Here is a 27,777-nt window from a genome sequence, read left to right on the forward strand (position 1 = left end):
CCCTGATCCGGGAAGATCCCACATGCTGCGGAGCAGCCAAGCCTGTGGGCCAAGCCCATGCTCTAGAGTCCATGCCCTACAACGAGAGAAGCCGCCACAGCGCAAAGTTCACGCACCACATCTAGAGAGTAGCCCCACTCGCCAGAACTAGAGAAAGCCGTGCAGCAGCGAAGACCCAGCACAGTGGGAAAAAAAATAATAGTAGTAATGAAGGAATAGGCATCTCTTTAAGGTCTTGGAAGGCCCTTCGTTGCTAGGCTGGTGTTCAGTTATCTCAGACTGAAGGCAGAATGCACTCTGACCCACCCCGCTCATCTGCTAACACACGTGGCCCCGTCCAGGGAGTGAACAGACCCGCAGCCTCTGAGACCTTTCGAGAGGCCCCATCACCCCTCTCCTGTATCAGAACCGCCTTCCTGGCCGTCATCACCTTCCACATATCACCCTCCGACTCACCCCGGGGGAGGGGCCGCGGACAAGGCCCCCGAGGACACATGGTGTGCAGAACGACACTGTTGGTGATGCAGAGGCTGTCAGCACAGGCTGCGGGACCAGAGAGGCTGGGCCTGGAGCCCCCGCTCCGCCCTCCCGGCTGGGCGGCTCTTGGTGAGTCGTCTGCTCAGGTGCTTTCGCGGCAGAGCAGGACTGACAGCAGCTGTCTCGCGGGCTGCTGGAGCGTCGGGGTGTGTGGGCATGTTTGCATATCCTGGAAGTGCATGGCTCCGTGTTCTGTGGACACGAGACTTTACGAGCAGAGTCTCCTCTGAGAAGCCCGTCAGTGCCTCAGGACAGGGGGAGCCCGTGTCCACGTCACACTGCCCCCCAGGAAGCCTCGGTGCACCCCCGCCATTCCTCTGAGAATGTCTGGGCACATTCCTTGGCCCAGGCAGGCTCCACACTTCCTAAACTCAGCATACTGGGGCCCTGGAGACCATGAGTGGGGTATATGAAGCCTTCTGAAACATTCCACACCTCATTCCCTTCGCATGGATGTGGGTCAAGCCCAGGCAGCTGCTCTCTGCACTCACTCGGCTGCTCATCTGAGAAGCGGTCAGCGCCTCCTGCCCTGTGCCTGGCCGCGGGCTGGGATCCCCGGAGTAATGACACTCAGGGGCAGGTGGGCCACTTAGCGATTCATTGCGTGGAAGGCAGGGGGGTGATTTATAGAGGCTTGCTCAGGGTGCTGGCTGAGGAAGGAGGCCTGAGTCCACTCAGGTGGCTGTGGAGGTCCACAGAGGGGGTGGCATCCTGGCCCACCCCACAGGGACCATGGCCGCTGGCCAGGGAGGGCAGAGAGCAGCCGGGCAGCCTCTGGGAGCAAGGACCAGGCTACGCCAATCGCTTCATGATGGGACAGCCTCTGCTCTTCTTCCTCTGATCCATATCTTTGCAGAAGTTTCTTTTGAATTCTGACCGTTTTTTAAGTGTGCCGAGAAGGTTGCGTCCTTGGGGTTGTTGCCGGTGAACTGTGGAATCAAAGACCCTCATCACTGGGGTCATCATCAAGGGGGAGGAGCCCCCTTGAAAGGCCCTGAAATAAGCTGATGCCCAGATGTGGGTTAATAAAATTGTAAACAGCCGTTTTCCCAGGTAACTCTGGCCCTGTAATGCTTCACTTAATCAGTAACCTTTGACTGGAAAGTGAGCACAGCCTCTCTTCCCACATTTTCACGGCACACCAGGAGAGGAGAGACTGCAGACGGCACGTGTTTTCCCTGCTCCCGTGCCCGCCTGCCCACCCGCTCGGAGCCCCTGCACCCACCCCCCATCACAGCCGTGGGCTGAGCTCTAATAGCCAGAGTCACCCCAGCTGCTCCCAAGCCTGCTCTGAGCATGGTTTTCTGCCATGAAGATGCTGGTGGTAGTGCCTGGGTGCAGATAAAAACTGTTTCCATCGGAAAGAGGAAAGAAAAAAAAAAGCTCACTTAGTGTGTATTTGTGCATAATAGTAGCCATTTTCTCAACGGGAACGGTTTCAGGGAGCGTTATATGCTCATAAAACACAGCATGGCCTCTGAGTGCTGGTCTCGGTAACTAAAGAGGAGCTGGGGTGGAGGGCCGGTGCCCGGGGCCCCCGGGCAGGGTGCCCGCAGAGGCCCGAGGCAGTCGGTGGGGCACAGGGCTGGCCGGTGGAGACTCACCTTCCTCCCGCAGAGAAGGTGGGGGGGTGGACGGAGGCTCTGTCTCCCCCTACCACCCCCCCGAGGTGGATCCAGGCTTTGTTTCCTCTCCTGATGGCCGACACGCTTCCCCAGAGAAAGCTAGAGGAGTCCTGTGGCCTCGGGGGCTTGGCTACCTCAGGATAACGCTGGGAGAAGGACACCGCGTTGAGAGCCTCCATGCCGGCTTGTATGTACTGAGCACTTAATAAACACAAGCAGATGAGAAAACTGTGCAAGTCAAGGCAAGTGTTTGGACTCAAAGAGAGCAGCCTGCGGCAGCGTGGCTCCAAAGAAGGACTGTCCTTGCCCTGGGAGTGCTCCCGGGATGGGCTGTGCAGAGTGCACAGCTCGGCCCGGAAAGTACTGCCGTCAAGCCAGCTGCCAGGCCAGCCCAGGCCCACCTGCCCACCCGAGGGCAGCGTCCTGCTGACGCTCGGCTCGGGAGGTGCTGGACTTCCGTGGTCTCCGGTCAGAGACCCGAGGTGGCCCGCGTCCCCGGCGGGGGAGGAGGGGTGCTGGTCGGGAGGAGCAGCTCCCGTGGCCGGAAGCCGGCCCGGCTTGAGTCAGCTGAGCGTCCAGAGCGTCCAGGAGCTCGTGGAGGAGTCTATTCACATGGAACCAGGACCAGGCCACATCCGGCCCAGGAGACTGTCCATCCTTTGCCTGTGTATCCGTCCACCTGGCTGCCTGCCACCTCCCACGGCGTGCTCTGTCTCTGGCAGGGTCACAGGTCAGATGTTCTTCGTCTCATCACCTCGAGCTCTGGAGTTGGGGATTTCTAATCGCTGATTTTATCTCCTCCTTCCCTCATCATGGGTGGTGTCAGTGCTGTCTGCGGCCCTCCCGACGAGGGGCTATCAACATTTCAGTTGTCTAAGCCTTCACTGTGGTGGAGTCTCTTTCTCATAATAGGAAGGAAAAGAGCAGCATTTTTCCTGAGCGGTCTGTCACGTGTGCATACGAGGGCTGTCATCACTGACGGCTCCTTCAGGAGTGGCTCAGCCATCAGGTACAGTTGCCGAGATGGGGACAGCTCGGTGCCGGTGTGACGCCTCTGCCCGAGCGCGTGCGTGCCGCGGGGATGGGTGGCAATGGCGTGCACACGCGGGTATTTCACAGTGTTTATTGTTTGCTTGATTGTCCATAATAACACCCTTGTGAGGACTTTCCTCTTATTCCTCGACTTGTGTGGGAAGACTGCACAAGATGAGTGGTTTGAAGTGGCTTTTTGTTCGTTACGTCTATCAGGTGCTTTTAGTTCCTATTACGGGACTTTTTAACATACCACAGGAGGAGGAGACACTGCAGCCTAAGGGGCAACTCAAGCACGACCGAGGGAAGCGCTTTACGACAAATGTCACTTTCAAGAAACAGAGGTCAACGTCCGTATAAATCACCCCTGTCAGACTGAATTAAGTTTTACGGGAGTTATGTTTTCCTGTTCTTTTTGAGAACCGCTCAGATTCTTTCATCCTGATTCTCTTGTTGAGATTTTAGATTTGCTTATATGTTTCATGTTTCCCGTCATTAGGTTTTCTATTTGCTTCTCCCAGTCATCCATTCATCCAGCAAACACGTATTGAGCCCCTCCTGTCACGTCGGTCTCCAGACTCATGCCACATGCTAGATTACAGAGACGGAAAGCTTTCAGTCCCCACCTCTAGAAACCCACAACTGGGGGAGGGGGTAGGAGGAATGATTGAGATGTAATAATAAAATGAGGCTTGTGAGAACTGTTATAAAAAAAAAAAAAAAGCGTTGCCAAGACAGCCTTGGAAAGAAAATGGGTAACAGAGTGGGATAATCAAGGAGGGCTCCACGTAGGAGGTGAACTTATTGTAGTTTGATGGGGAGCAGGACACTCCAAGCAGAGAAAATAGCAGAGTGACAGGCGCATGGCCCCCGGTTGTTTTAAAATGTAAATTTTATTATTATTTGGGTAGAGTGAAGCCAGGGGTCAGGAGATGTCTGCCTGGAAAGATCGTTTGTTACTCACAGTTCCCGAGAGGAGGGGGCACGCGATGCCAGGCAGGGCCGCACGGGGAGACCCCAGGGCGGCTGGAGGCAGAGGAAGGGCGGGTCAGTGTGGACCAGAGACCTCAATGAGGTTTCTGCAGGAGGAGTGGACAAGGCGGGGTGGGCAGCTGAGGACTGGCTGGTTTGGATCGTTCCCGCAGGCTCCAGGGCACAGGGCCTGTCCCCATTGCATGCAACCTGCCCAGGGTGGAGAGGACAGGTGGATGGTGGCCCAGAGGCTGGGAGCCGGTGGAGGAGGTGTGGGCAGTGGGCTCTGGGTTGGCCGGTTTGCACAGGGAGGCGTGCTCGCGGCTGAGCTGTTTACTGTCTCTAGGACCCAGCTGCCCAGGGAGGGGCGGTCCCTGCAGGGTCGGCAAGGCCCCAGTGTCCGGGTCTTTGATACAGAGCGAGAGCTGTGGCTGGTACACGTGGGGAAGGCTGAGCCGCAGCGTGGTTGGGCGGCTGGACTTGAGCAGGCAGTGATGGGAGCAGGCACCGGAGGGGAGGAGGGAGCCGATGTGAGGCCTGCAAGGCCTTGCTGAGGGGACTGTGTTCCTGAGAACCTGAGTTTCCCGGTCTCTGAGCTCGAGCCAGGGTGTCCCAGCGCTTTGCACGCTTGCCCCATCAGCGTCTCCCGGTGCGCCTTCTAGGCTGTCCTGTGGTCGCCACTCCAAGGCCAGGTGCCCGCATCACGTGAGCAGGAGGCGCGGCTTCTCGGGTTCCTACCCCTTTCCCAGCCCCCCAGACTCCCACCCCACCGCACTTCATCAGTGATGGCATCTCGGGGTCTTAGCAAGTGGTACAACACCAAGCAGGGTGCATGGAGATGCGGGCAGTCCTGTTTGCCCTAGAGAGGGGGTGTGTAAGTGAGAGAAGCGACAGACACAGAACCGTCCCCCCAACGCTCGTGGAGGACGGTGGGAAGCCAGCTTCACGTGAGGGCTGAGTGGGAGCTGGGTGCCCGGCTCCCTTGGTAGCTCCAGGGAGACGCAGAGGGAAGGGCTGAGGCTGGTCCCACACCTCCCTCCCCACCCCGAGTCGTAGAGCAGCTCTTGGGTGGGGGGCTCAGGCCACACACAGTGGGTCTACAGACTCAAGGAAGGCAGGCCCCCAGGGGCCCCCAGTGCAGGGACAGTCCTGGGTCCAGAGTGGCTTCCAGGAGAAGCCTCTTCTTGGGACGGGGGTACTTTATGGAAAACTGGTTCCTAGGAGGATATTTCAGGGGGAGTGTGAATAAAGTGGTAGAAACTCCAGCACCCGGGGGAAGTAAGAGAAGGGAGGCTGGACAGCGGAGAAGGCCCTGGGCCATCCATGGGGCCAGGGCAGTGAGCCGGGCTCGAATCTGCGGTCGCCAGGGCTGTTCACTGGTGCGGGGGCCGGGGACAAAGCCCTGAGCCTCTGGAACAGTCGCGTCACAATCCTCCTGCCTCTGAAGACAGAAAGACTATGAAATAGCTAAAAAGTAAATGAATCACCAACTATCAGGAGGAAGCCAGCCTAGGGCTGCTTCCCATTAGGAACCTCGGCACAAGCTGGTATCAGGCAGTGCGGGGTGGGCGGGGGAGCTCATTAGGGTCGCAGGCTGCCCAGACTCTTCAGGAACTGGCCTTGAGTCCCTTCCAGGTCTGAGTCCCGCCCTGGTCGTGCTGCAGTCTGCCAGCGGGGCGGCCCATCTGACCCCCCCTCCTCCATGCCCCCAGCTGCCCCTCTGGGCAGTTGGGTGTGGGGACGCCGCTCAGACCATAGGCTGCTGGACAGGCAGGTTTTCCTGCTGGGGTTCAGCTCAGCAGGCTTCCATGGCATGGATTCTGGAGCTTTCTCTCTCCTCCACTCTGCATAAGAACAGGGCCCCCTCCTCCTCTCCCCTCCCTGCCCACAGCTCAGCTCCACGTGCCCCCTCTCCACTCGCCGTCCCCTTGTGGATGAGGTTAATGCCTCTCCTCTGAGTGGCCATCGATCCCCGGCCCCTGGGATGCTGAGCTCATCAGAGCCGCGGGTGGCAGGGACACCAGAGGTTCTGCCCGGCGGGCTGGTTTCCACCTGACTTCTCAGAGGCAGGGGCTTCCCAGGGCAGGCAACTTGGCAACCCTGATGAAAAACCCACTCAGCAGGGGTGGAGGTTCTGGGACCCCAGGCATTCAAAGGGCAGGCAGGTCTGAAGGAGCCCCGCCTCCGGGGTCGTGGGTGCCAAGTGCCTGCCGGGGTTGGGGACAGCAGCCCAGAGCCCTACCCAGAGGATGCAGGAGGCCGCGACTCCTGGGGCTGCAGCACAGGACGCAGGGCTCCCTGTGGATGCTCACGGCTGCCCCCCGCTGAGCAGCATTTGAGATGTATGGCATCTCTGCTCTCGTCCTAAGTATTGCAAAGTGCTGTTTGTTAGCTTTAAAAGAAAAAGAAGCAAAAAAAAAAAATTGTCAAAACCCCAGTTCCCCGTTGAGCTCTGATTGTTTTATCTATCATTAGTGAGCGCTGGTTGCTTCTAGAACGCTCCTTCCTGACGGTCTTGGAATCTAAGCGGAGAGCCTGAGGAGCCCAGCAGGAAACACAGGCCTTGGCTCCTGGCGGAGAAGTGCCCCCTCTCTTTACTCCACGTGTAGACCGCTTGTTTCGGAAGCTCTACCCCCCACCCCCGAGGTCTGGAGCCAGTTACGTTCTCCGATCGTTAGTTTTGGAGCTCAGCGCTAGGCAGCCCGTCTCAACGCTGATTTTGAAATCGTGCACATTTGTTTGTATTAACACATTCATCCGTATGTTAATAAGCCGACCAGTCGGGCCCTGAGTTTGGGCTGGACGCCGGTGGGGGTGTTGGGGCTTTGGTGGTGAGCCAGACCCCGAACCCCCCTCAGGGGCTCGTGGGACGAGGGACAACAAGCGGGGAAGACGCCTCGGGAAGGAGGCGGTGGCGGGTGGGGGTGGGGCACGCTCCGCCGCGGGGGCCCGGACAGGGTGGGCGGACAGTGAGGACACGGACTGTGCGGCAGGTGGCTTCTGCTGCCGCTTCAAGGCTCCGCTGCGGGGCCGGCCGTGCCCACACCCGTGGCCCGGGAACGCCGCGTTCCCCGAACAGGAGGCAGGCCAGGGCCTGTGAGTGAGCACCGCCCGAGGCCCCTCTGTCTGAAGGCCGCTGATGGCGTCTGACTCGCTCAGCAGGGTCCGGCCCAGACGCTGTCAACTGAGGTGCAAAGCTGCAGAAACCGCAGGCCTGGAGGTCCCGTGCGTCACCCTTCTGACCAGCGTCACGCCCGATGCAGCCATCTGCTCGCGGCCCCCCTGCCTCTCTGGGCTCCAGACTGCCCCTCGGGTGCTCTCCCCGAGCCCCGTACCACCCGCCGCTCCCTCACCCGCAAGCACTGGGAACCTTTGCCGGGCACGTGTCTGAGCGAGCCTGGGCATGACCAGCCCTGCATCGGGCTCGCGGAAGGTGCCGGAGGGCATGGAATTAGGGCGTCGCCTTCTGTGGCCAGTTTTGGGGGCGGCGTGGTCCTGTTCACAGAGGTGTCCCTATGGCCCGGTTTCGGTCCAGATTCCAAGGACTTCATCCCTATGGCCCAGTTTCGGTCCAGATTCTAAGGACGTCGCTGGCTTTGTGGAGAAGAGCAGAGAGCGGACGTGTTTTCGGGAGGTTCGGGTGTTGAGACTGTGTGATGCTCTCGAGTCACAACAGATGGGCTCATGGGGAGAATAGCCGACGGGTCCACGTGGCCGTGAAGCACCCACCTGAGCCCCGATGATGTGGCCTCCATTCAAATCCAGGTCTTTTAAAAAAGAGCGGTAGACAGGAGGGGAAGTGTGACTTGGATACCCCAGCCCTACAGTTGTAGGTTACACTCTTCAGAACAAAAGCCCCACAGCCAAACCACAGCACCTCCTATGGGGTCACAGGCTAAGGCTGGGGAGACCTGGGCCCCTGAGTGCCAGGCCCTGGACCCCGGCCGCCCTCCTCCCGACGTCCCTGCCCCCCAGCCGCTCGCTGCTTCGCTGCCCCCTGAGCTCAGTACCCGCTCTGACATCCGGATCTTTTCCCCACCATGTTCTTGGCTGGTCACCGCCTTTTGCACTTTTGATGTTTTCTCATTGAGGTGAAATTTGTGGCGAACATAAAGTTGACCACGTCGAAGTGTACGGTTCACGGATTGGTGCCTGCACTCCAGCCTCCACTCCCACCTGGGCCGAGATGTTTCAAGGCTCCCGAGGCAATGCTGCACCCACCTCCCCCGCCCTGGCGCCCAGCCGTCTGCTTTCTGCTCCTGCGGGTCCACCTGTCCTGGGTATTTTATGAGATGGGATCACGCGGCGTGGGGCCTCCGGGTCTGGTTGCTCTCGGCATCACGCCTTCAAGGCCCGCCTGCGGTGCAGCAGGGGTCAGTGCTCCGCCCGTTCCGTGGCCGGGCAGCGTCCGTCCTGGGGCTGCACTGCTGTTTCCCCGTCGACCATGGACGGGCACTTGCGTGCTCCCCGCCGGGCTGTTGTGAGCAGAGCGTCCGTGAACGTGTGTGCGCAAAGGTTGGAGAGCCAGCTTGCACTTCTTCGGGGTGTAGACCCAGAAGTGAGGTTGCTGGGTCGCATGGTGGTTCTGGGTTTGCTGGAGGACCTGCCGAGCCGCTTTCACGCTGTGAACGGAGAGGGTTAGAGTTTTGTGTTTCGTTTCTCTGGGACTCGAGCCGCCCGGACCCATGTTTGCTGTCCCCTTCTGGTCTTGCATGCTCCAGTCCACCAAGGTCCTTCTAAATCTTCATGCCACACACACACACCCCCCCCCTCGCCCCCGTGACCGCCTGCCAGCTTGGTTTCTCTGCAGACATCGCGAGCGTGCTTCCTGTGCTGTCCCTGAAGCCGTCTGTGGGGTGTCGCCTGCACGGGGCCCTGGCCAGCCCAACTCAGCACCGCCTACTTGGCCTGAGGCTCTCCGTGCCCACAGCCTTCCATCTGCAGGTGTCCCCGGGCCCCTGACCCCCCAGGCCTGCACAGGCCCAGCACCTGCCTGGACGGGGTGTAGGGACCTGCAGAGAACGCGGGGGGCTTCCCTGGCAGCTGGTGACCAGTGCCCCCCACCCGCACTGTTGCTGTCTTGCGGGGTCAGGTCCACTGGTCCACAGGGCAGGCAGCACAAGCAGGGCGGTCAGACTGGCTCGGGCAGGACTAGAAGCCGCTCGAACGAGGACGGGCATCAGGAAAGGTGTGGCTCAGGGTCAGGCCGGGTGGTCCTGGAAGGGCTGAGAGCACCGCCTGGGCAGCTGACCGGATGGGAGCTCACGGACAGGGACTAAAAGCAGCAGCAGAGCATCGCGCAGGACAAGGGACAGGCGGGCTTCAGGACAGAAGGTGTTGGGTCAGCTGTGCTCCAAGGCGGGTTTTACCACCTCAGCTAGTTCCCAGGGCAGCAGCCGAGTCCCCTGCACAGGGACCTCCAGAGGCCCAGCCAGTGGTGGCGTCTTCGGCGTGCGTTCGGGCAGAAGGGGTCAGGGTGGAAGCAGGAGGCGCGGCAGGGGAAACAGCTCTGGACCCTCTCTGGGGACACCCAGCCACTCGGGCCCCGTGGGGCTGGGCAGGTCTTCTCTGCCAGCTGGTCCCCTGTCCACAGGGGACCTGAAGGCAGGTCCTGTCCCAAGCTCTTGGTCTGAGTCCCCGGGGCCAGGTGTGCCCAGGCCCTGACCGCGAGCTGGTGACTGAAACCCCCAGACCCAGTGGTGGGGACAGAGGGGTCCCTGCTCAGAGGCACAGGTCGGGGGGTGGGGGGTGTGCGCTCACGGGACTGAACACCCCCTGCATGAGGGGTTGGCCAGCGGCCTCAGCCCCAAATGGTCCAGCGGGTCCCAGGCCCTCCATCCTGCAGGTTGGAGCCATCGGGGACGAGGAGGAGTGGGTCACCCTCTGCGAGGAGGAGAACGAGCCGGATGCCCAGATGCTGGAGATCCCGGACCTCACGCCCTACACTCACTACCGGTGAGAACCGCCCACCAGGGCCCTCTGTCCTCAGTGGTGAAACCCAGCTGCACGCGTGCGAGCGAGACGCTTCCAGCCGCCGTAGCAGTAAACTGAGCTTTTCCGGGCACAAGATGCTGTTGAGTGTCGTTCCCAGAGAGACTGTCCCTGCTGCCAGGCCAGCAGCGTCCCTTCCACCAGCTTCGCTGGCCAGCAGGCATGGCTGGTGTATCAGGCTCCGTAGCCAAGACCCACGTGGTTGGAGATGTAGGTCTTTTTTTTTCTTTTTTCCACAGAACCCCATCTCTGGGGCTGTCAGGGTGCTGTGTGTGTGAAGAGCAGACGTCCTTGAGACACCTGCCTCACCCTCCCCGGGTCCCGGAGGCATGGGTTTCACTAATCAAGCACTTAACGTGCCATTTAACCTTTGCCTCTTGACCCTGAAACTTATCCAGGCAGTAAATCCTTGGCCCAAACAAAGGACAGAGTGTCAGCGGCTGCTTGAGATGCCACGACTTCCCGTAAGATTGAGGAGAGAGAGAGGATTTCCAGTTATCTCAGATGCTGGGTGTGATAGCCTCACTGTTCTGCCAGGATGGATGCACTTCATATGACCGGGGAACAAAAGACTGAGAATGACTAATTCAGGGAGTAAAAGGGGAAATTATATCTTTGTGAAGAACACCGTTTCAATATAATACCAAAGTGAGGGTTTTTGTTTTTTTTAAAAAAACCTAATGAGAGGTGCTATTGAACCTATGCTCATTTTAACATCCTTCCTAGTTTAGAGCAGATGAATCAAGATTCACTCGTTTTTAGGGGGAAACATTCAGCGTAAAGTGAGCTGCCGAGGCCCGTGATGTGCCATGTGAAACTGGCGCGGGGCCTTGTTTCCTCCCGTTTTCCCGCGTCCCCTCCCGCAGGTTCCGCATGAGGCAGGCGAACGTCGTCGGCGCCGGCCCCTTCAGCCAGTCCTCCCGGGTCATCCAGACGCTGCAGGCCCCCCCGGACGTGGCCCCCACCAGCATCACTGTCCGTACTGCCAGCGAGACAAGCCTGCGGCTCCGCTGGGTGGTGAGTCGGGGGCGGTGCTGGGGGGAGCCCGGAGCCTAGTCATCGCTTCCTCCTGCCTTTGTCCAGGTCAAAGCTAATCTCGTCATTAAACCAAGAAGTAGCGCACCCTATAATTAGTGTTGGATCTCAAACCATCCCCAGCTGTCTTATTAGTAGCGTTACCCACTGGCTTCTCGGAACCAAGACATATTCTTCAGGGAAGAAAGTCAACCATCCCACAGGCTCGACCTATAAGTCCTTAAGCTCGGTCGACACGGAAGGGGTCTGAAGTATTTGTAAGAGAGCCAGCTTGATATTGAATCAGAACATTTGCTCACAAAATTAAGCTACAATATATTAAAAGAAATTAAGTTCAGCTAAAGTTACTGACAAGGCTTCCTGTAATTAACAGAAGAAAAGTTCCAGGGAAAAGTTAAAAAGAAAAAGTCCAAGAATATTCACCCCAGAGTAGCTGTTCCATGGACTCAGCCCCATAAGACAGGCTGGTGCTTGGGGACCCTCATGGGGGGTGGTTCCGAGACGGGGGCCCACCACAGACTGTTGTCTGCTTCCAGCCACTGCCAGACTCTCAGTACAACGGGAACCCCGAGTCCGTGGGCTACAGGATTAAGTACTGGCGCCTGGACCTGCCCTCTGCTGTGCTGACCCAAGTCATCAGTGATCGGCTGGAGCGGGAGTTCACGGTCGAGGGGCTGGAGGAGTGGACCGAGTATGAGCTGCAGATGCAGGCCTTCAATGCCATCGGTGCCGGGCCCTGGAGTGCGGCCGTGCGGGGCCGGACCCGGGAGTCGGGTGAGTCGGGGCTCCGGGCCCTCCCGTGTCTCCTGGAGGAGGAGTGGGCCCAGGCTCGGTGGTACCTCACTGGCTCATCCTTACCCACCCCACGCCCCCTACTGTGTCTTTCCTGAGTAATTAGGTCAACCTGCCTCAGAGCCCGTGACACTGCTTTGCATTTGATGATGGATTCTCCCAGGGGCTGGACTTGAGTTGTTGTTTTTAACTAGGGATGATTTCACCACCAGTGCTTGGAAGTAGGGGCATACGGAGACTGACGGGATCTTTTTGACGCACGGTGTTCAGGAATTCCTCCCGACAGTTGTGCATGTGGTGTGTTGAGACACTTTCCTCTGCCCCAGAAAATAGACCCTCAAAGTCTGTTGCTTTCGCACAATGGGAGTTTCTCTTTACAGCGTAAGATGGGTGTTCCTGTTAGTGAGTCCATGGAGTGATTTGAGGACCCAGGCTCTGCCGTCCTGTAGACTAGCTGCCGTCTCACCCAGTGGCCAGAGGGGAGAGATGAGCAAAGGGTGGGCGCCTCTGCCTCTTGACACCTGCCCAGAGACAGCTCACAACCCTTTGCTTACTGCCAGGAAGGGAGGAGAGCTTCCAGAGGTCGCTTGGCAGAATGCTTATCTTCTAGGTTCCATGGCCAGACTGGTCAACAGCAGTTTGCAGGACCCTTGCTGGCCTGGTTTGAGCTTGTAGAAACACAGAAAAGAGTGTTGCTGACACTCTTTAAAGACACACAAACCAGCTGTTTCCGAGGGTCTGAAATAGTGAGGATTTCTCCTGAAAAGAAAGACCATCTCTGCTCTTCAGCTCACCCCCACCCACGCTGTTCAGCACTTGATGTATCAGGGAACTGCTTACCCTAGACCACGTGGGCTGTTAGAAGTCGGGCTCTGAATACCTTCCTGACCTCCACCCAAGAAGGCTGAGACGAAGGTGGGAAGTCTGAGACAGGAAACTAGCTGCATCAGGACTGAGCTATTTCCCCAGAGGCTTCCTGAGCCCGGGGCAAGTCCTGTCTTATGTCGTATACCTTAATCTTACACGGTGTTAAACACAAATCATATCTAACGTTGACTTGTTTACGTAACGTTGATTCTAAAGCTAGAAATAAATATTAAAGTCTTTCATTATTAAAAGAAAGCATTAAAACTCTAAGTAGAGATTAAAATACCATTTAAAACAGTTTTTCTTAGGGAAAAATAAAATAAAACACAATCATTGAGTAAAACACTATGATTGAAGTAATAAGTAGGTTAGACACTGCAAAAGAGAAAATTGCCAAACTGGAAGCTGAAAATGAGTGAAAATCTCAAATACAGCACAGAGACATTGACACTGAAAGTATGATAGAGAAGTTAAAAGACAAAGACTAGACTGAGAAGGTCCAATATACATTCAATAAGATTCAGAAAGGATGAGGGGCAGGGGCAGGGAAATGAGAGGAGGAAATACACAGAGATTATGGCTCAGAAATTACAGAACTGAGGTAAGACACTGTGTATCAGACTGAAGACATGACTCCTGAATAGAAAAAATAGAAATAAATCTGCACCAAATTGCACTGCCCTACAACTGCAAAATACCAGAGCCAAAGAGAAAATCTTAAAAACATTTGGACCCAGGACATCTCACCTCCAAAGATCGTTTGAAACCAACTTCTCAAGAACAACAGCAGGCAGAAGACAATGGAATAATAATCTTGAAGGAACTGAAAGAAAGTAACTCAACCTCAAGCTCTGCACTTAGCCACAGCCTTTTGTTCAGAAAACAATGAAATATCATGTGAAGGTGAAGAAAGTGAAGTTTTAAATGGAAAATAATATTTTGGGATAAGTTTTCAAAGAACACTCAACAAAGACGACCAATGGCAAAATGACTGCCTTGAGAGTATCTTTTTGTAAAAATCTTTCTAGCTGCTAAAAAGCCATCCTTACAGTGGTCAGACAGAGGATGAGATGGTTGGATGGTATCACCAGCTCAATGGACATGAGTTTGAGCAAACTCCAGGAGATAGTGGAGGACAGGGAGCCTGGCGTGCTGCAGTCCATGGGGTCACAGAGAGTCAGACATGACTTAGCAACTGAACAACAACAACAAAAAAAAACAGTGGTCAGAGGTCAGAGGTCATCACGGCATCTGATGAAGAGGGTGAAGGGGTCTCCAGGGCACGCTGGTGGAGAGTCACAGCTGCTGATGGAGTCAGATGGGGTCGGAGGGAGCTGGGAGGAGAGGAAGCCTGCAGGTCCCTTCTGGAACAGGCAGCACCTCCGTGACAATAGCTGTATGTCCATGCTTTAAGAAGCTCTGTGCACAGACATGCTGAAAGCCAGCCGTGGAAGCACCACGCAGAACTACTCAAGCCACATTTACATGAAGTGTCCGGTTTTGATGGGCACTTGAGCTGGTTTCATGACATCTTATGATATATTACAAGGGTAAATGAGGCCCTTAAAATCAAAGACACTACACGAGGCACAGCTGGTGCTAAGAGGGAAGCCCTGCAGAGGAGAGAGAAGAAAAGAAGGAAATGCATTTTAAATGGTACTCTTTTTAATGAAAGGAGAGTTTCTAGGATTGTCTCAAAATTCAAGATACCAGGTTGGAAAGGAGTTGAATCTCCCTCAACTTATGTAATGTGCAAGGTTTTTTCCCAAAATCTTAAGAACATAAATATTTTGTAACTAAATGGCAGTTTTCCCTGGTAAGACTCAAATGGGCTGAAATTTTCATCGTGAACACTACCATTTGCTCAGCCTGTCTCCTCGTTGGGAACCCAGCTGCATTCTGGGCACCAAGGCTGAGCTGCCACAATTGCCCAGTTGCCCTCACTCTCTGGGGACATGGATGGCCTGCCAGTGTGTGGAGGCACATGTTACCACGTCTTAGGAAGTCATCTGTTACATGTAGGTCTACATAAGAACTGGGCACTTATGGTCTCCAAAATGAACCGCAGGAGACAATTAAGGATTGAGAGGTGGCCAGTTTGCGTTGCTATGATGATGGCCTCTCTCTTTGCAAAGAGATGGAAATTTAGAACTTAACACTAGTGTCTGGGTACAGTATACTTGCTCCTCTCACCTGGCTCTAAATAAAGTGGAAAATGAAATCGGAAAATTGTAGGTTTACCTTCTCTTTGAATGATAAGTGACACCTTTAATTCACAACTGACGCAAGGTGCCAGTTTCTCGCTCAGTTGTTTTTTTTTAATTAAATAAGCATATGTGTCAGCAATGTCCTGGTAACTGCCTTGGCAGTTACAACACCAAGGGGGAGCCCCTGATGGGTGGAGGACACGAGTGGCACCGTGGGAGCCCCTGCAGAAGGTGGGGGACTCGGAGTGGTGTGTGCGGCCGGCCTGCTCCCTTCAGGGGGCTGAGTTCACTGGAAGCCAGGAAGATTCTCTCCCTGTGACACAAATCTGCTCAAGTGAATTATAGTGTTTTGTTGAATGACTGAATGATGGAATGAATGACCCTCTACTGACGTAGTTGGGAAGAAAAAGTTAATCGACCAGGTAAGCTGGCCAGCATCTTCTCTCCAGAACTGTCAGGAAGGAGGACCCGGTGCTCGGAACAGACAGGCTCCAACAGCGGTGTGTGTGTGTTGTGGGGGCGTTGGCCAACCCACGTGGCAGCTGGTTCACGCCTGCGCTCTGAGGCCCGTCAGTCAGCCTCTTCAGTCAGGCTCTGAGGCCCGTCAGTCAGCCTCGTCAGTCAGGCTCCGAGGCCCGTCAGTCAGCCTCATCGGTCAGGCTCCGAGGCCTGTCAGTCAGCCTCGCAAGTGGGCAAGGGCTGGGGGGTTCCCGCCTCCCAGGCAGTCAGGCCAGGAAAGCCGTGCTTCCAGGCCCAGTGCGAGGCCCGGCCTGCCACTGGGCCCTCTTTGGCCCCTCCGCCTCCATCCCAAACCTGCCGCTTGCGGAGCACCTGGGACCAGCTGGCCAACAACGGAGAGCATCTCCTCCAGGGCCTGCAGGAGTCCTGTCATTTTTTTCTTAAAGACTTCATTACAGCAGCCCCTTGTTTCCTGGGGCTGCTGTAATCACGTGCCCCAGAGTGGTGGCTTCAAACAGCAGAAATGTATTCTCTTGAGGCTCTGAAGGCCAGAAGGTGGAGAAAGGGATGTGAGCAGAGCTGAGCTCCCTCTGGAGGTGCCAGGAGGGGCGGTCCTTCCCCCTCCCAGCTTCTGGAAGCTCCTCGGCTGTGGCAGTACAAACCCAGTCCTGCCAGGGGTTGGGGGTCTCCCCACGTGCACGTCCATCTCTTCTCACAGGGATGCCAGTCCTGCTGGAATAGAGACCACCTCACCCCCATGTGACCTCATCTGACCCATTACATCCCAGGGACCATATTTCCCAATAAGGTCACATTCTGGGCCCAGAGGGTCAGGACTCAGCATGGGAGCTTGAAGGGGCACAATTCAACCCACAGCAAAGACCACATCGCTTTGGTACAGAAGCTCTAGGAAGCAGAGTTGGGGAGCAGTGTTGTCATGCAAAAATACGTTACTTTCTGTCTTCAGACTGACTACCAGAGGAGCCTTCACAATGGCTGAGCAGAAAGAAGGAAGTGCTCATGTATGAGGGAGTGAATGAGTGAGTGTGGAAGAGAACAAATGAGTGAGTGAGTGAGTGAGTGAGTGAGTGAGGAAGGGAACAAATGAGTGAGTGAGTGAGTGAGAAAGGGAACAAATGAGTGAGTGAGTGAGTGAATGAACGAATGAATGAGTGAATGAGCGAGTGAACGAGTGAGTGAGTGAACGAATGAGTGAGTGAGTGAGTGAACGAGTGAATGAACGAATGAGTGAATGAGCGAATGAGCGAGTGAGTGAGTGAACGAGTGAATGAGGGAGTGAGCGAGTGAATGAATGAGTGAGTGAGTGAACGAGTGAGTGAGTGAATGAGCGAGGGGGTGGACGCGTGAAGGAGTACATGGATGCATGAGTGAATGGATGGACGGGTGGACAAGTGAGCCAGTCGGCAGGCTGGTCCTGGGGGTGGTCACTGAGAAGGTGTCACAGCCCCATCACGTGTTCTGTGCCCATGAGTTTCGTGAACTTGACGTGTTCTCCTTTTCGACCGAGGAGGTGCTGGGGGTGCTGACACTCGCTTTGGTCGTTCCTGTCACCCCCTCCCCACAGAGAGGTGCACCATGTAAGGCTCCCCTGCCCCCACCCCGGGCGCAGATCATAACCTCCCCTCCTCCCCTCTCCGCCTGCCTGTCCCCCACAAAGTCCGCGTTTAGAGAGGTCCATGAACTGTGTCTGAAAGTGAGGATTCCGTCTGAGATAAAAGCCACAGTTCTCACCAGTTAATATAAGAATCAGACAAGCTTATTTTCTCTCTGGGTGGACTCGGGTAACATGGAGCTCCTAAATACCCGGGATTTATGGAATTTGTTGCTAATATTAAGGAGATTTACATTTCCATGATACCCCTGCAGGTTTAATCTGATCACTGCAAAAACGCTCAGAGTGCATTGCTATTTCAAGGACAACTTGATTAGAAGGGTAAAAATTAGACCTTTATTTGTAGAAGCCTTTAGACTTCCGGAGCCAATCTCTTTAACTCATTCCTTGCAGTTCCTTCAGCCGCCCCTGAAAACGTGTCAGCCGAGGCCGTCAGCTCCACCCAGATCCTACTGACGTGGGCCTCGGTCCCCGAACCAGACCAAAACGGGCTCATCCTGGGCTACAAGGTACGTGCTCGGGTGACCTTCCCCGCCTGCCTCCCCGGCCGGCAAGCTCGCATGGCCTGTGCATCGCTGGCTCTGGCCTCTTTCCTGGACTTCACCCTCCTCCTCTCATCTCCCTCGTCACCGTCTGGGGTGAGGGTCGCTCCACCCTCGTCACGCGGGCCCACGCAAGGCGCTCTGAGCCTAAGATGGGCGGAACGGCGGTTGCTCCCTCTAGTCGATGGTGGCTGATTTTGTACAATGCCAAGGACGTGTCCAGAGGCCCCTACACATGTGTCTGCAGGTGTCATCACCACCCGTGTCCGTCCTGGGGGCTGGCCTTGGCGTCGAGGCTTGGCACCTCCTGGCTTCTCTGGGAGACCTTTCTGGGCCAGCCCTGTGTGCTTTTACCCAGGCCCTCAAAACCCCCCTGTTCTGTGCCGTCCGCTCCGCCAGCAGCAGGGCGGACCTTCCTGGTTTTGACCGTGAGGCCGCGCATGTCATGTGCTGTGGCCTCTCCTTGGGCCGTCCATCTTCTCCATCCCGTTCTGTTTCCTCCTATCCTCACGCCCCACCGCCACCCCGGGGCATCCTGATAGCTCCCTCTGGCCCGTTTGGATGCAGCGCCCCCAGCCCAGCTCTGAGAGCAGCGCCCACAGCCCCACCTGGCCGTGGACAGCCCTCCCTCCCGACCCCCGCCCTTCACTGCCTTCCGGCCACTGCTCCTGCGGGCCAGCTCCCGGCGGTGGGAGCTTTGGGAGTGAAGAGCCGGCGGGCCGTGGAGGGACCGTCTCAGTGCGGCTGCGGCTCCAGTGAGGGCAGTGAACAGCCCCGGGGCGGGGTCTTGGTTCAGGGGTCCCCAGGTCCTCCGAGGCAGGAGGCCCGCCTCCTAACAGCCATGCAGCCGAGTGGCCGCCGGCTCCTTTAAAAGAAGCGGGATGTCTCTGTGTTTGTGTCGAGCCCTGGTTTTAGGGGCTGCCGCCGGGGACCTCAAATCCTGTCAGTTACAGCGGAGCGTCTGGCTCACCCAGCCAGCTGAGGGCTGGGTCATCGCTGCAGCCACCTTCCAGTCTCCAGGAAATTGCTGCACTTCCCTCTTTCCCCAAAAGTGCCAGCGGTTAGGAATTAGATCCCCACGTCCTCAACTAGCTGCCCTGGGGGAGGACGGGTCCTGAGCCCCCCAGGCCCCTCCTCACACACTGCCTCCCCTCCCCGCCCTCGTGTGTCACCGCTCAGATCCTGTTCCGGGCCAAAGACCTGGACCCCGAGCCCCGGAGCCACGTGGTGCGCGGGAACCACACGCAGTCGGCGCTCCTGGCGGGCCTGGGCAAGTTCGTGCTCTACGAGCTCCAGGTGCTGGCCTTCACCCGCATCGGGAACGGCGTCCCCAGCGTGCCCCCCATCCTGGAACGCACCAAAGACGACGGTACGTCGGGGCCATGCCTCCGCCCGCCCCCCAGGTTTGCTGTCCCCATCCATACCCTTCGGACGGTGGTCATCTTCAACTTAATTTTCAGAACACTCCTTCTCCCCTCGGTTCAGCAGAGGAAAATGAAGCAAAGCTGTTTTCTGACCACAGAGTGCCCCTACGGCCAGTTTCAGCCAGAGTGAGTGTTTACAGGTTAGGGGTGAGCCTGAAAGGCCGGATGGGCCAGGCCAGGACGCCTCAGGCCGCTCCTGGTGGCGTTGGCACAAAGCTGCTGAGAAGCCCTAGGTTCCCTGGGGTGGCCCCCTCAGAGGGCATGTTTGAGGGGCTGAGGTGCCCAGGTTCCCAACCCCAGAAACAAATACCTCTTGATGATTGTCTAAACTTTCAGCCATGTTTCTCCACTTAGCAGATGTCAGCCACCCAAGGTTAGCTCCTGTACATGATCTTTGTTAACCAGACTGTGGCAAATATTCTCCCCCCCAAAAAACCCAGGCTCAGATTCAGCTGAAAGTAAGGCACCAGAGATTTTCTTCACCCTTTTACTGAAGGAATTAAATCAGCCTGGAAAGTGCTCTAACCGCTGAGATGACACCCTCCTCCCCGTCTGCTGGGAGACAGCCCGGGAGCTGGGCCTCACCTGGGTCAGAGGAGGGGGCGCCTCAAGCATCGTTCTTCCTCAGGGGCTGGTCTCAGGGCAGCCAGCGTCTGAAAGGGACCCTGTGGCCTGAAGGCCATGTCTTTGCAAAACTGTATGTTGTGTCCAGGACCACCCGAATGAACAGTAACAGGGGTGTTTAGTAATGGTTCCTCAAACTGGGGAGGGTATTCTTCCCAACGCACAGGCAGGGGAGTCATGGACCGCCGTCTGTTTTCGGCCACAATCATGATATAAACTTGTTTCTCCTTCCCCTCATTTCATCGCGATGCAAGCAATCACCCTTGGGGACAGTGAGGGGCAGAAGCCATGGAAGACAGACCAGACGTCAGAGTTTCCCGTTTTGAGTCGGTCCTGGCGTGTGAGCCCGTGGTCTCCTTCAGTTTATTTCACCCAAACGCAGGGGTCAGAGCACAAGTTTATAATTTAAAATACCGTTCTCAGCTAAGTAGCTCGAGGCAAAGTTCACAGCCCTGGAGTGGCTGTCACGCACGTCATTTTATTTCTATATTGATTGTTCCATGCCTGTTGCCTCTTACCTGGGAAGAGTCAGCTCTTAAGTTCCAATGAGAAGTTCCCACGCTGGCCACACGTTTACTAGGTTGTCCGTTTAAGTAAATATATTTTACAGCGTCTACGAGCCTATTATTCAGTGGTGCCTGCATACATAGCTAGTTTTTGAATTACTGGTGCACCAGACCATGAAGAAGAACTATGACACTCATTTGTGGACATCGCCTCTTGATTTTCTGGGACGATGCAGGAGAGGGCTCGTGTGTCTGAAAGGCCACTGCTGTAGCCGTGTTATTTGGTCAATCACTGTAACCTCCACTGGAAGTTGGGAGCAACACTCAGCCACCTTCTTCACCTTTCATCTGCCGTATGGACGTCCAGACTGGGAGAGGAGTCAGCTCAGATTGGCAAAGTCTGACTTGATGTACCCTCTACCATGCTACTTAGTGACTGTAGTTGCCAGCTTTTGGCACCACTCAGGACTCCCAGCGTGGTTCATGAGCACTGCAAAAGTCACCTTCCCAAAACTCAGAGTGATTCACCCGTGAGCAGTGTCGTCAGCAGTCATGACTGTCCTTGGCCAGCCCACAGGACCCTGCAAAACCCCGCCGTGTACCCGAGTGACATCCCCAGTGGGGCCTGATTCTCGGGTCTTTTTTTTTCCCCTTTCAGCCCCAGGCCCGCCCGTGAGGCTCGTATTCCCGGAGGTGAGGCTCACATCTGTGCGGATCGTGTGGCAGCCTCCAGAGGAGCCCAACGGCATTATTCTAGGTAAGGGAGCAGCGGGGACCACAGCTCAGAGAGAAATGACAATTAGATTGATTTCATCCATTTTTATTAGATGTCTAAAAGGTTAGAGAAAAAAAATCCCATCTGCAGCAGCCTGGCGTTTTCTGAGCCGAGAGACCGCAGCCCTGTGTCTCCTGCTCTAAGGGGTTCTTCGCAGAATGAAATTTACATTCTGTTCGCCCAGAATCTCTCTGTTCACGGTTCACGGCAGTACCATCTATAATTGACCTTCCCTCTGCTCAGAAATAACCCAGTTATTTTGATGTGTGTTTGGAAAACAGCGGGCTGGCTTTTCACAGAAGATTCCCATGCGGGCCTTGCTCCAAGGTCCCAGAAGTGTCTCTCTGCTGCTGCAGGCCCGGCACCCAATCCTTTGAGGAAGTTTCCCAATTGAACTGCGTGCTTGGGTCCCAGGGAAGCGGTTTGCTTTGAACTTGGCATTCAGGGGGCCAGCTCTGATAACTTTGATGAAGAGTCTTAATTTACCCCAGTTTTCCCAAAGGCAGCAGGTTTTATTTTTAAAGGTCATCAGTCCGTTGATTTGTTCACTCTTTCACTGTGACGAATCAGGAGCCTCTGATGTGCCAGGCCTCATGCAGAGGGGGAGGGGAGAGGGAGGAGGGGAGAGGGAGGAGGGAAGAGAGGGGGACAGGGGAGGGGAGAGAGGGGAAGATGAGGGAGGGGAGGGGGAGGGGAGAGCGGGGAGGAGAGAGGTGGGGGGAAGGGGAGAGGGGAGAGGGGGGAGGGGAGGGGGAGGGGAGAGAGGGGAGGGGAGGGGAGAGAGGGGAAGATGAGAGAGAGGGAGGGGAGGGGGAGGGGTGTAAGGAGTGAGTAAGACGCTGGCGGGGCAGGTCCTCGAAGAGGAGGAACCAGTGACACGACCGCGTGGTCTCGATGTGGGGTGTGCGTGCGTGCTCGTCACTCGTTCGTGTCTGTAGCCTACCAGGCTCCTCTGTCCGTGGGATTATCCAGGCAAGACTACTGGCGTGGATTGCCATTTCCTCCTCCAGGGGATCTTCCCAGCCCAGGGACTGAACCTGCTTGCCCTGCATCTCGTGCTTGGGCAGCAGGTTCTTTACCACTGAGCCACCCGGGAAGCCCTCGATGCCGGGAGGTTCCGCAGAATGCCCTGCAGGGCAGCGTCTCCTGGATCAGGGGCTCAGGGCTGGACGGTGTTTTCAGCCTGGAGCTTGAGGATGAGTGTTGGTAAACAAAACATTGGGTCTGCTCACCCGCAGGCAGTAAAGCCAGTCTCCTGACACCGGGCCGTGGAGAAGGATAAAGAGGATAAAGCATCTGCCTGCAGTGCAGGAGACCCGGGTTCAATCCCTGGGTTGGGAAGATCCCCTGGAGAAGGAAATGGCAACCCACTCCAGTATTCTTTCCTGGAGAAGCCCATGGACAGCGGAGCCTGGCGGGCTACAGTCCACAGGGTCGCAAAGAGTCAGACACGAACTCTGCAGCGTTTACTGCCAGGCGACACGCAAGGCGTCAGGGCAGCTGGTGCTCAAAACGCCCCAACTCCCCAGTGGGTTTCAGTCTGGTGGGGGGTGTGATCAGCATGCGCTGTACTGTGGCTGGTGGACGGCAAGGTGACAGGCGGGGTCACAGGGGTTAGCCCAGCACTCCTCAGGCTCCGCAGACCTGGGCGCTGCGTGCTCCAGGTCATTCGGTTATCCAGCGCTTACCGCCTCCCCTGCGGTGGGGGTCTCAGCATCTGTGGAAGAAGTGAGGGACGGCACACACTGTTCCCGGGTGCTTCAGAGAGGCGCCCCAGCACAGGACACGGGGAGGGGGCTGTCCCGGGAAGACCCAGAGGGTCTGCTCCGTCACACGGGTGGTTTCCAGAGTCTTGAACCGATGCTGCCTTCCGCCTGCGGGAGCATAATCATCCCTGGGGGGTGTGGGCCGGCCGGGCTGCGAACCCCTGGGAAGGCATCGTGTGCAGGAGGGGCCAGCGGCCCAGACCTTCCCACCTGGGCCTTCGAGGGCCCGGTGTGTCTCCTGGGGCCAGGCTGGCCCTGAAAAATACGGTCCTTCCTCCTCCTCACCCACCGCAGACCCCAAATACGTCTGCTCGGGTTGCAGGTAATTTGACAATCACACCCTAATGCAGTAAAACGTACCACTTACACCTGCTCTCCAGGTGAGGACTGTAAGATTTTGTTTGAAAAAGGGTTTCACTTCATTAAAAAAAAAAAAAGTTTGAAAATCTGTGCCAAGGGAGTCCCCCAAGGACCTTGAGCAGCTAAGGGATGTGATCAGATTTGTCTTCTGGATAATAACTGGCAGCCGTGAAAGGATGAACAGCGAGGCAGATACTTGCCGAGCCCCGGCTTCATTAAGACACGCCCAGAGCACACTCGCCACCTGCACAGCTCGGCCCTGTCCTCTGCGGCCCCGGGAGCCGCTGCTATGTGTGAGGACGGCGCTTCTGAGCCAGGTGACCAAGGACCTGCACATTCTGGCCACTAAAACCACAACCATCATCGAGGAGTCTCTGTTGCCGTGTGCATTTCAGACCCTGTGCCGCTGAGAGGCCCCGGGCAGCTGCTCTCAGGCCCCGGGGCGGGAGTGGTCTGTGGAGCTGACGAGGCTCTCGAGGTGCCTGGAGCCCGCACGCAGGCAGGGCTGCCCTCCTCTCGGCAGCCTGTCATGGAAGCAGCAGGACAAACCGTCTGATCACCGCCCCGTCCCGGGGGAGCCCCAGCGTGCTGCGAAACAAGATGCACGTTCGGAGCAGAGAGGTGAAGTCCCCCCGCCCGGCCCCCCGGGGGTCCCTACACACACACACACCACCTCTGCTGAGACCCGGTGGTCCCGGGTCTGTGATCATCTCCGCGCTCTCCACAGCCCTCCCGGGCCAATGCAAACCGGTTCTGACAGCAGCGCTCCGCGGAGTGGGCAGAGGAAGGCCTGCCCTTCCCTGTGCCCACACAGACACGTGCTCTGCTTTGTGACCGTGACTTTGAGCTGCCTCTCCTAGGACTTCCCTGAAACCCCGGCGGGGCTCCAGCCTCAGCCAGCGCTGGCGGTGACCCTTCCCGAGTCCCCTGCCAGGAAAGACCCCCGTCACCCCCAGGTGCCACTCCTCCTCTGAGAACCACATGAGAGGGCGCCTCTGCCTGCTGCCTCCCTTCCCCACCCATCCCCACCTGGGCCGGTCTCCTCTCCTCTTGGCTCCCAAAGCTCCTGCGCCCACAGTCACCACACGAGTCCCCCGTCCACAGAAGCTCAGCACTCACTTTAGAATCATGTGCCCTACTTTTACTGGTCTTTAACTTTTTCTGATCGTGAAAGCAACATGTAGAATGATGATTCAGACCACAATGCAGATAATCTAGATACCATTTCACAGTCCTCAGACTTAGAAGCACAGAAGGTCTGATGGCCCCCGGGAGAGGTGAGGAGGCGGGGAGAAGCCTCACGCCCTCTCCCTGGGAGCACAGAAGGTCTGATGGTCCCCGGGAGAGGTGAGGACGCGGGGAGAAGCCTCACACGCTCTCCCTGGAGCGCAAGCGCAGCTGCAGAGGGGATGACCAGGGCGGGTGCACCCCCACCCCGCTGCCTCTCTCCAAGGCCTTAACTCTGAGAAACCCTCCCTGCTGTTCACAGGGCCAAACGCACAGAGAGTCACGGCAGACTGCTTTAAATAACAGGAAATTTAGAAAAGAAACAAGTAGAAACAACCCAGATGTCCATCAGTGAGGCGGTGAGAAGGCAAACTGGGGGCTATTTGCACAGAGAAATTACAGAGGCCGTTAGAGTAACGAACGCGTGCTCCAGGAGGTGCCACGGAAAAGCCTCACAAACATCTGTTGCGGAAAAACAAGTTGCAAAAGCATCCACACAGCCCGGAGATGTCTCTGCACACGTGAAAACCTTGCAGACACGACCAGTTGTCATGAATGGGTACACACCTGTGGTGAAGCTGAAGCTCCAGTACCTGATGACTCACCGGGAAGACCTTGAGGCTGGGAAAGATTGAAGGCAAAAGGAGAAGAGGGCGGCAGAGGATGAGATGGTTGGATGGCATCACCAATTCAACAGACAAGCTCCGGGAGACAGTGAGGGACAGGGAGGCCTGGCATGCGGCAGTCCATGGAGTCGCAAAGAGTGGGACACGACTGAGCGGCTGAACAACAGCAGCAGCAAAGTCAAGAAAGTCGCATGCGGACAGGCCCTGGTGGCCGGGGTTCAGAGCCCACCAGGGCCCCTCTGTTCTGCTCTAAAGTGACTGGCCTCCCCTCCCCTTTGTATCCCTCTCCCCAGATTCTCAGTAAGGCGGCCTGAAGTCCAGCCTCAGGCATTGCGTACAGCCTGGGCGGGGAGGGTAACTCAGCAGCCCCTTCGCTCCGTTCCCAGGAGTCACGTAGTCCCTCTGGGCCAGGGCTGCCCACCTCAGGGGGACCGGTGATCAGACCTCCCGGGTATCGTGCAGGGCACCGGAAACCCAGAACAGCCAGTGCCGGTCAGCGCCAGCTGGGCACTGTGGGCCTTCAGCGCCTCCTCCCTGCTTTCGGACCAGAGAGGTCTCCTCCGCATCGCTGCGTGTCTGCACTCGGCATTTCTGTGTGTCCATCAGGGACGAGTGGCGGGGCTTCGTTCTCCATCGCCCTGGCGGCTCCACAACGGAAGGTTCCTGCTGAGAGGCACCTTTGGGCCAGGTTACGGGATGCCCCCGAGGTGCTGAGAAGTCTGGCCGTAGATCTCTAGTCCCCAGGGGTCCTTGAAAATCACAAAACCCCAGGTCAGGAGGGGGTGGGACTCCGAGGCTGCGTAACACAGCTTGCCACCTCCCCCGACGCCCTCCGGGGCTGTGAGGCGTGTAGCGGTAATTGTAACAAACATTGTCTGGGTAACCTGTCACCCGGATATTATTACCACCAGCGCAGCAAATTGTAGATGCTGCGGAAAGACGGGAAAACAGTTTCTAAAGATTCAGATTGGCGTTCACGGGGGAGGAAGGAAAACATCTTTTTGCGAGACTCGCTTTACGTGCAGGGACCTAGAGTCGGCGTCCCGACTCCGGCGGCGTGGCCTTCTGAGCATATAAACACCTCTGCGGCGAGAGCTTTTGTAATCTGTATCAAAACATGTTCTTTCATTTCCGAAAGAGATTAGCAGTGTGAAATACTGGAGGCGCCTACAGGGAGAAACACTTGCTTATTTGCGTAAATATTTTACCGGGAGAGCTCGAGGCGTTTAGAGCCTTCCTTGGAGGGTGCGGTGGGAGCCACCCGAGAGCGGCCGTCCCCCCTCGTTTGCAGCTAATCCACAGTCGCTCAGATGCTGCGAAGCCCGAGTGACGCGTGTGCTCCTCAGACCGGGAGGGTCTGTCCCTCCAGACAGACCGGATCCCACCTCCATGCAATTAGAAGTCAGCCTGCCCATGGGGGCTGAACCTTGACCTTTAGCTTGTTACACGAGGGTGTGCGGGACTCTGCTGAGAATTAGGGGCTCAGCTGAATAGGATCTGTGTTAGCAAACGCGTGGTTTGCTGCTCTGTTGGGTTTGTCTGACCCCCAGCCTCACACGGAGAAGCTGTAAAACCAGCGACCCAGGCAGCGTCTGGGCCAGGCTGATGCTTGCCCGCTCCCCCTTGGGAGATTCAGCCGCTGTGGATTCCCGAGCCAGGAGTGGGCGCTGAGGGACCATCGCCACCCACAGTGCCTGCAAGGGGGTCAGCAGCCCTGTGCCCTCCTCACAGCCTTGGCCTCGGGGCCCAGGATGGTCCCCAAACAGACAATGGACGGAACTCTCAAGCAGACACCATTTGCTACCCAGGAACCACCCAGTCCTGGGAAGGCCTCGCCACCACCCAGGAGGTCCGCCCTCGACTCTCCAGAGTCGCTCTGGGGTCTCTCCACAGTCAGCTCCTTTGACCGAGATGCCCCCCACCCACCCCCTGCAAAGGCACCCCGTCCTTGGCTGCACCTTCTCCAACTCTCTCCCGGCCCTGGCCTCCCCCGCGGGTGGCCCGGAACCCACCCTCCAGCCTGTGGCGCGCGCCTCTTTCCCTCCTGGTTTTCTAGACGAGCGACGTGTCCTCATCTTCCGGTGACTTCGAGCTGCTTGGGCTTCTGCAGCCCACTGCTTTCCCCCTGCATCCCCATGGGCCGCACGTGGTCATGCCCCTCTTAATTCCCCCCGGGGACCTTCCACCGCGGCTGCCCCCGGCCCTCTCCTCTCCGCCCAGGGACCCAGATCCCCGTTCCTTCCTCGTGTGGCTGCACCCTCTGACCTCCTGTCGCTGAGGCTCAGCTCCTGTTTCTGAGCTTGCTGGACCTGGGACCAGATAACGAGCCTTTTCTGTGCAAACACCCCCGTCCTGCCTCGCTCCCAATCCGTGTTCCCGAGTGTGTGGGCCAGTGCTCCGCAGTAGCTCTTGGCTGCTCCTGTACAGAAGGCTCTCTCCTGCTCATCGAGCCCGTGTTGAGGTGAGGTGTGGGCGTTCATCCTCATGGTCACGGCACCGCAGAACAGGACGGCAGGGACACGGTCCCTCTTCTAGGGCAAAGGACAGGAAGGTGCTCCTAGAGAGGAAGGTGCTCCTAGAGAGGAAGGTGCTCCTAGACTCCAGGGCGGAGGCATTTTCTCCCAGGTGCTCCTTGTGACCTGGATCAGAGACTAGCCCAGGTTTCGCGTGGTTCTCCGGGGTCGCCTGGAGCCCTCGGGGCTAGGCAGAAACGCCCCATCAGTCCAAAAGAGACAGAGGACAAGGAGTGAGTGAGGGGCCGTGTGACGGAGCCCACA

At 57.1% G+C, this 27,777-nt stretch overlaps 1 protein-coding gene across 6 annotated transcripts in view; it reads left to right on the forward strand.

Moving 5' to 3' along the window:
- Positions 1–27,777, forward strand: part of SDK1 (sidekick cell adhesion molecule 1) — a 742,921-nt gene that overhangs the window by 646,642 nt on the left and 68,502 nt on the right. For all 6 annotated transcript variants that reach the window (XM_086376792.1, XM_086376793.1, XM_086376794.1 and 3 more), the window contains 6 exons: positions 10,012–10,121; positions 11,024–11,174; positions 11,729–11,966; positions 17,544–17,659; positions 18,872–19,061; positions 20,905–21,003. In XM_086376792.1, the coding sequence (XP_086232918.1) occupies positions 10,012–10,121; positions 11,024–11,174; positions 11,729–11,966; positions 17,544–17,659; positions 18,872–19,061; positions 20,905–21,003 (904 nt within the window). The remainder of the gene's footprint in view (positions 1–10,011; positions 10,122–11,023; positions 11,175–11,728; positions 11,967–17,543; positions 17,660–18,871; positions 19,062–20,904; positions 21,004–27,777) is intronic.

Source organism: Bos grunniens, chromosome 25 (genome assembly GCF_055505025.1).
Source record: "Bos grunniens cultivar Pamir isolate PY7600 chromosome 25, Bosgru_T2T1.0, whole genome shotgun sequence".
In the NCBI taxonomy this organism is placed as follows: Eukaryota; Metazoa; Chordata; class Mammalia; order Artiodactyla; family Bovidae; genus Bos; species Bos grunniens.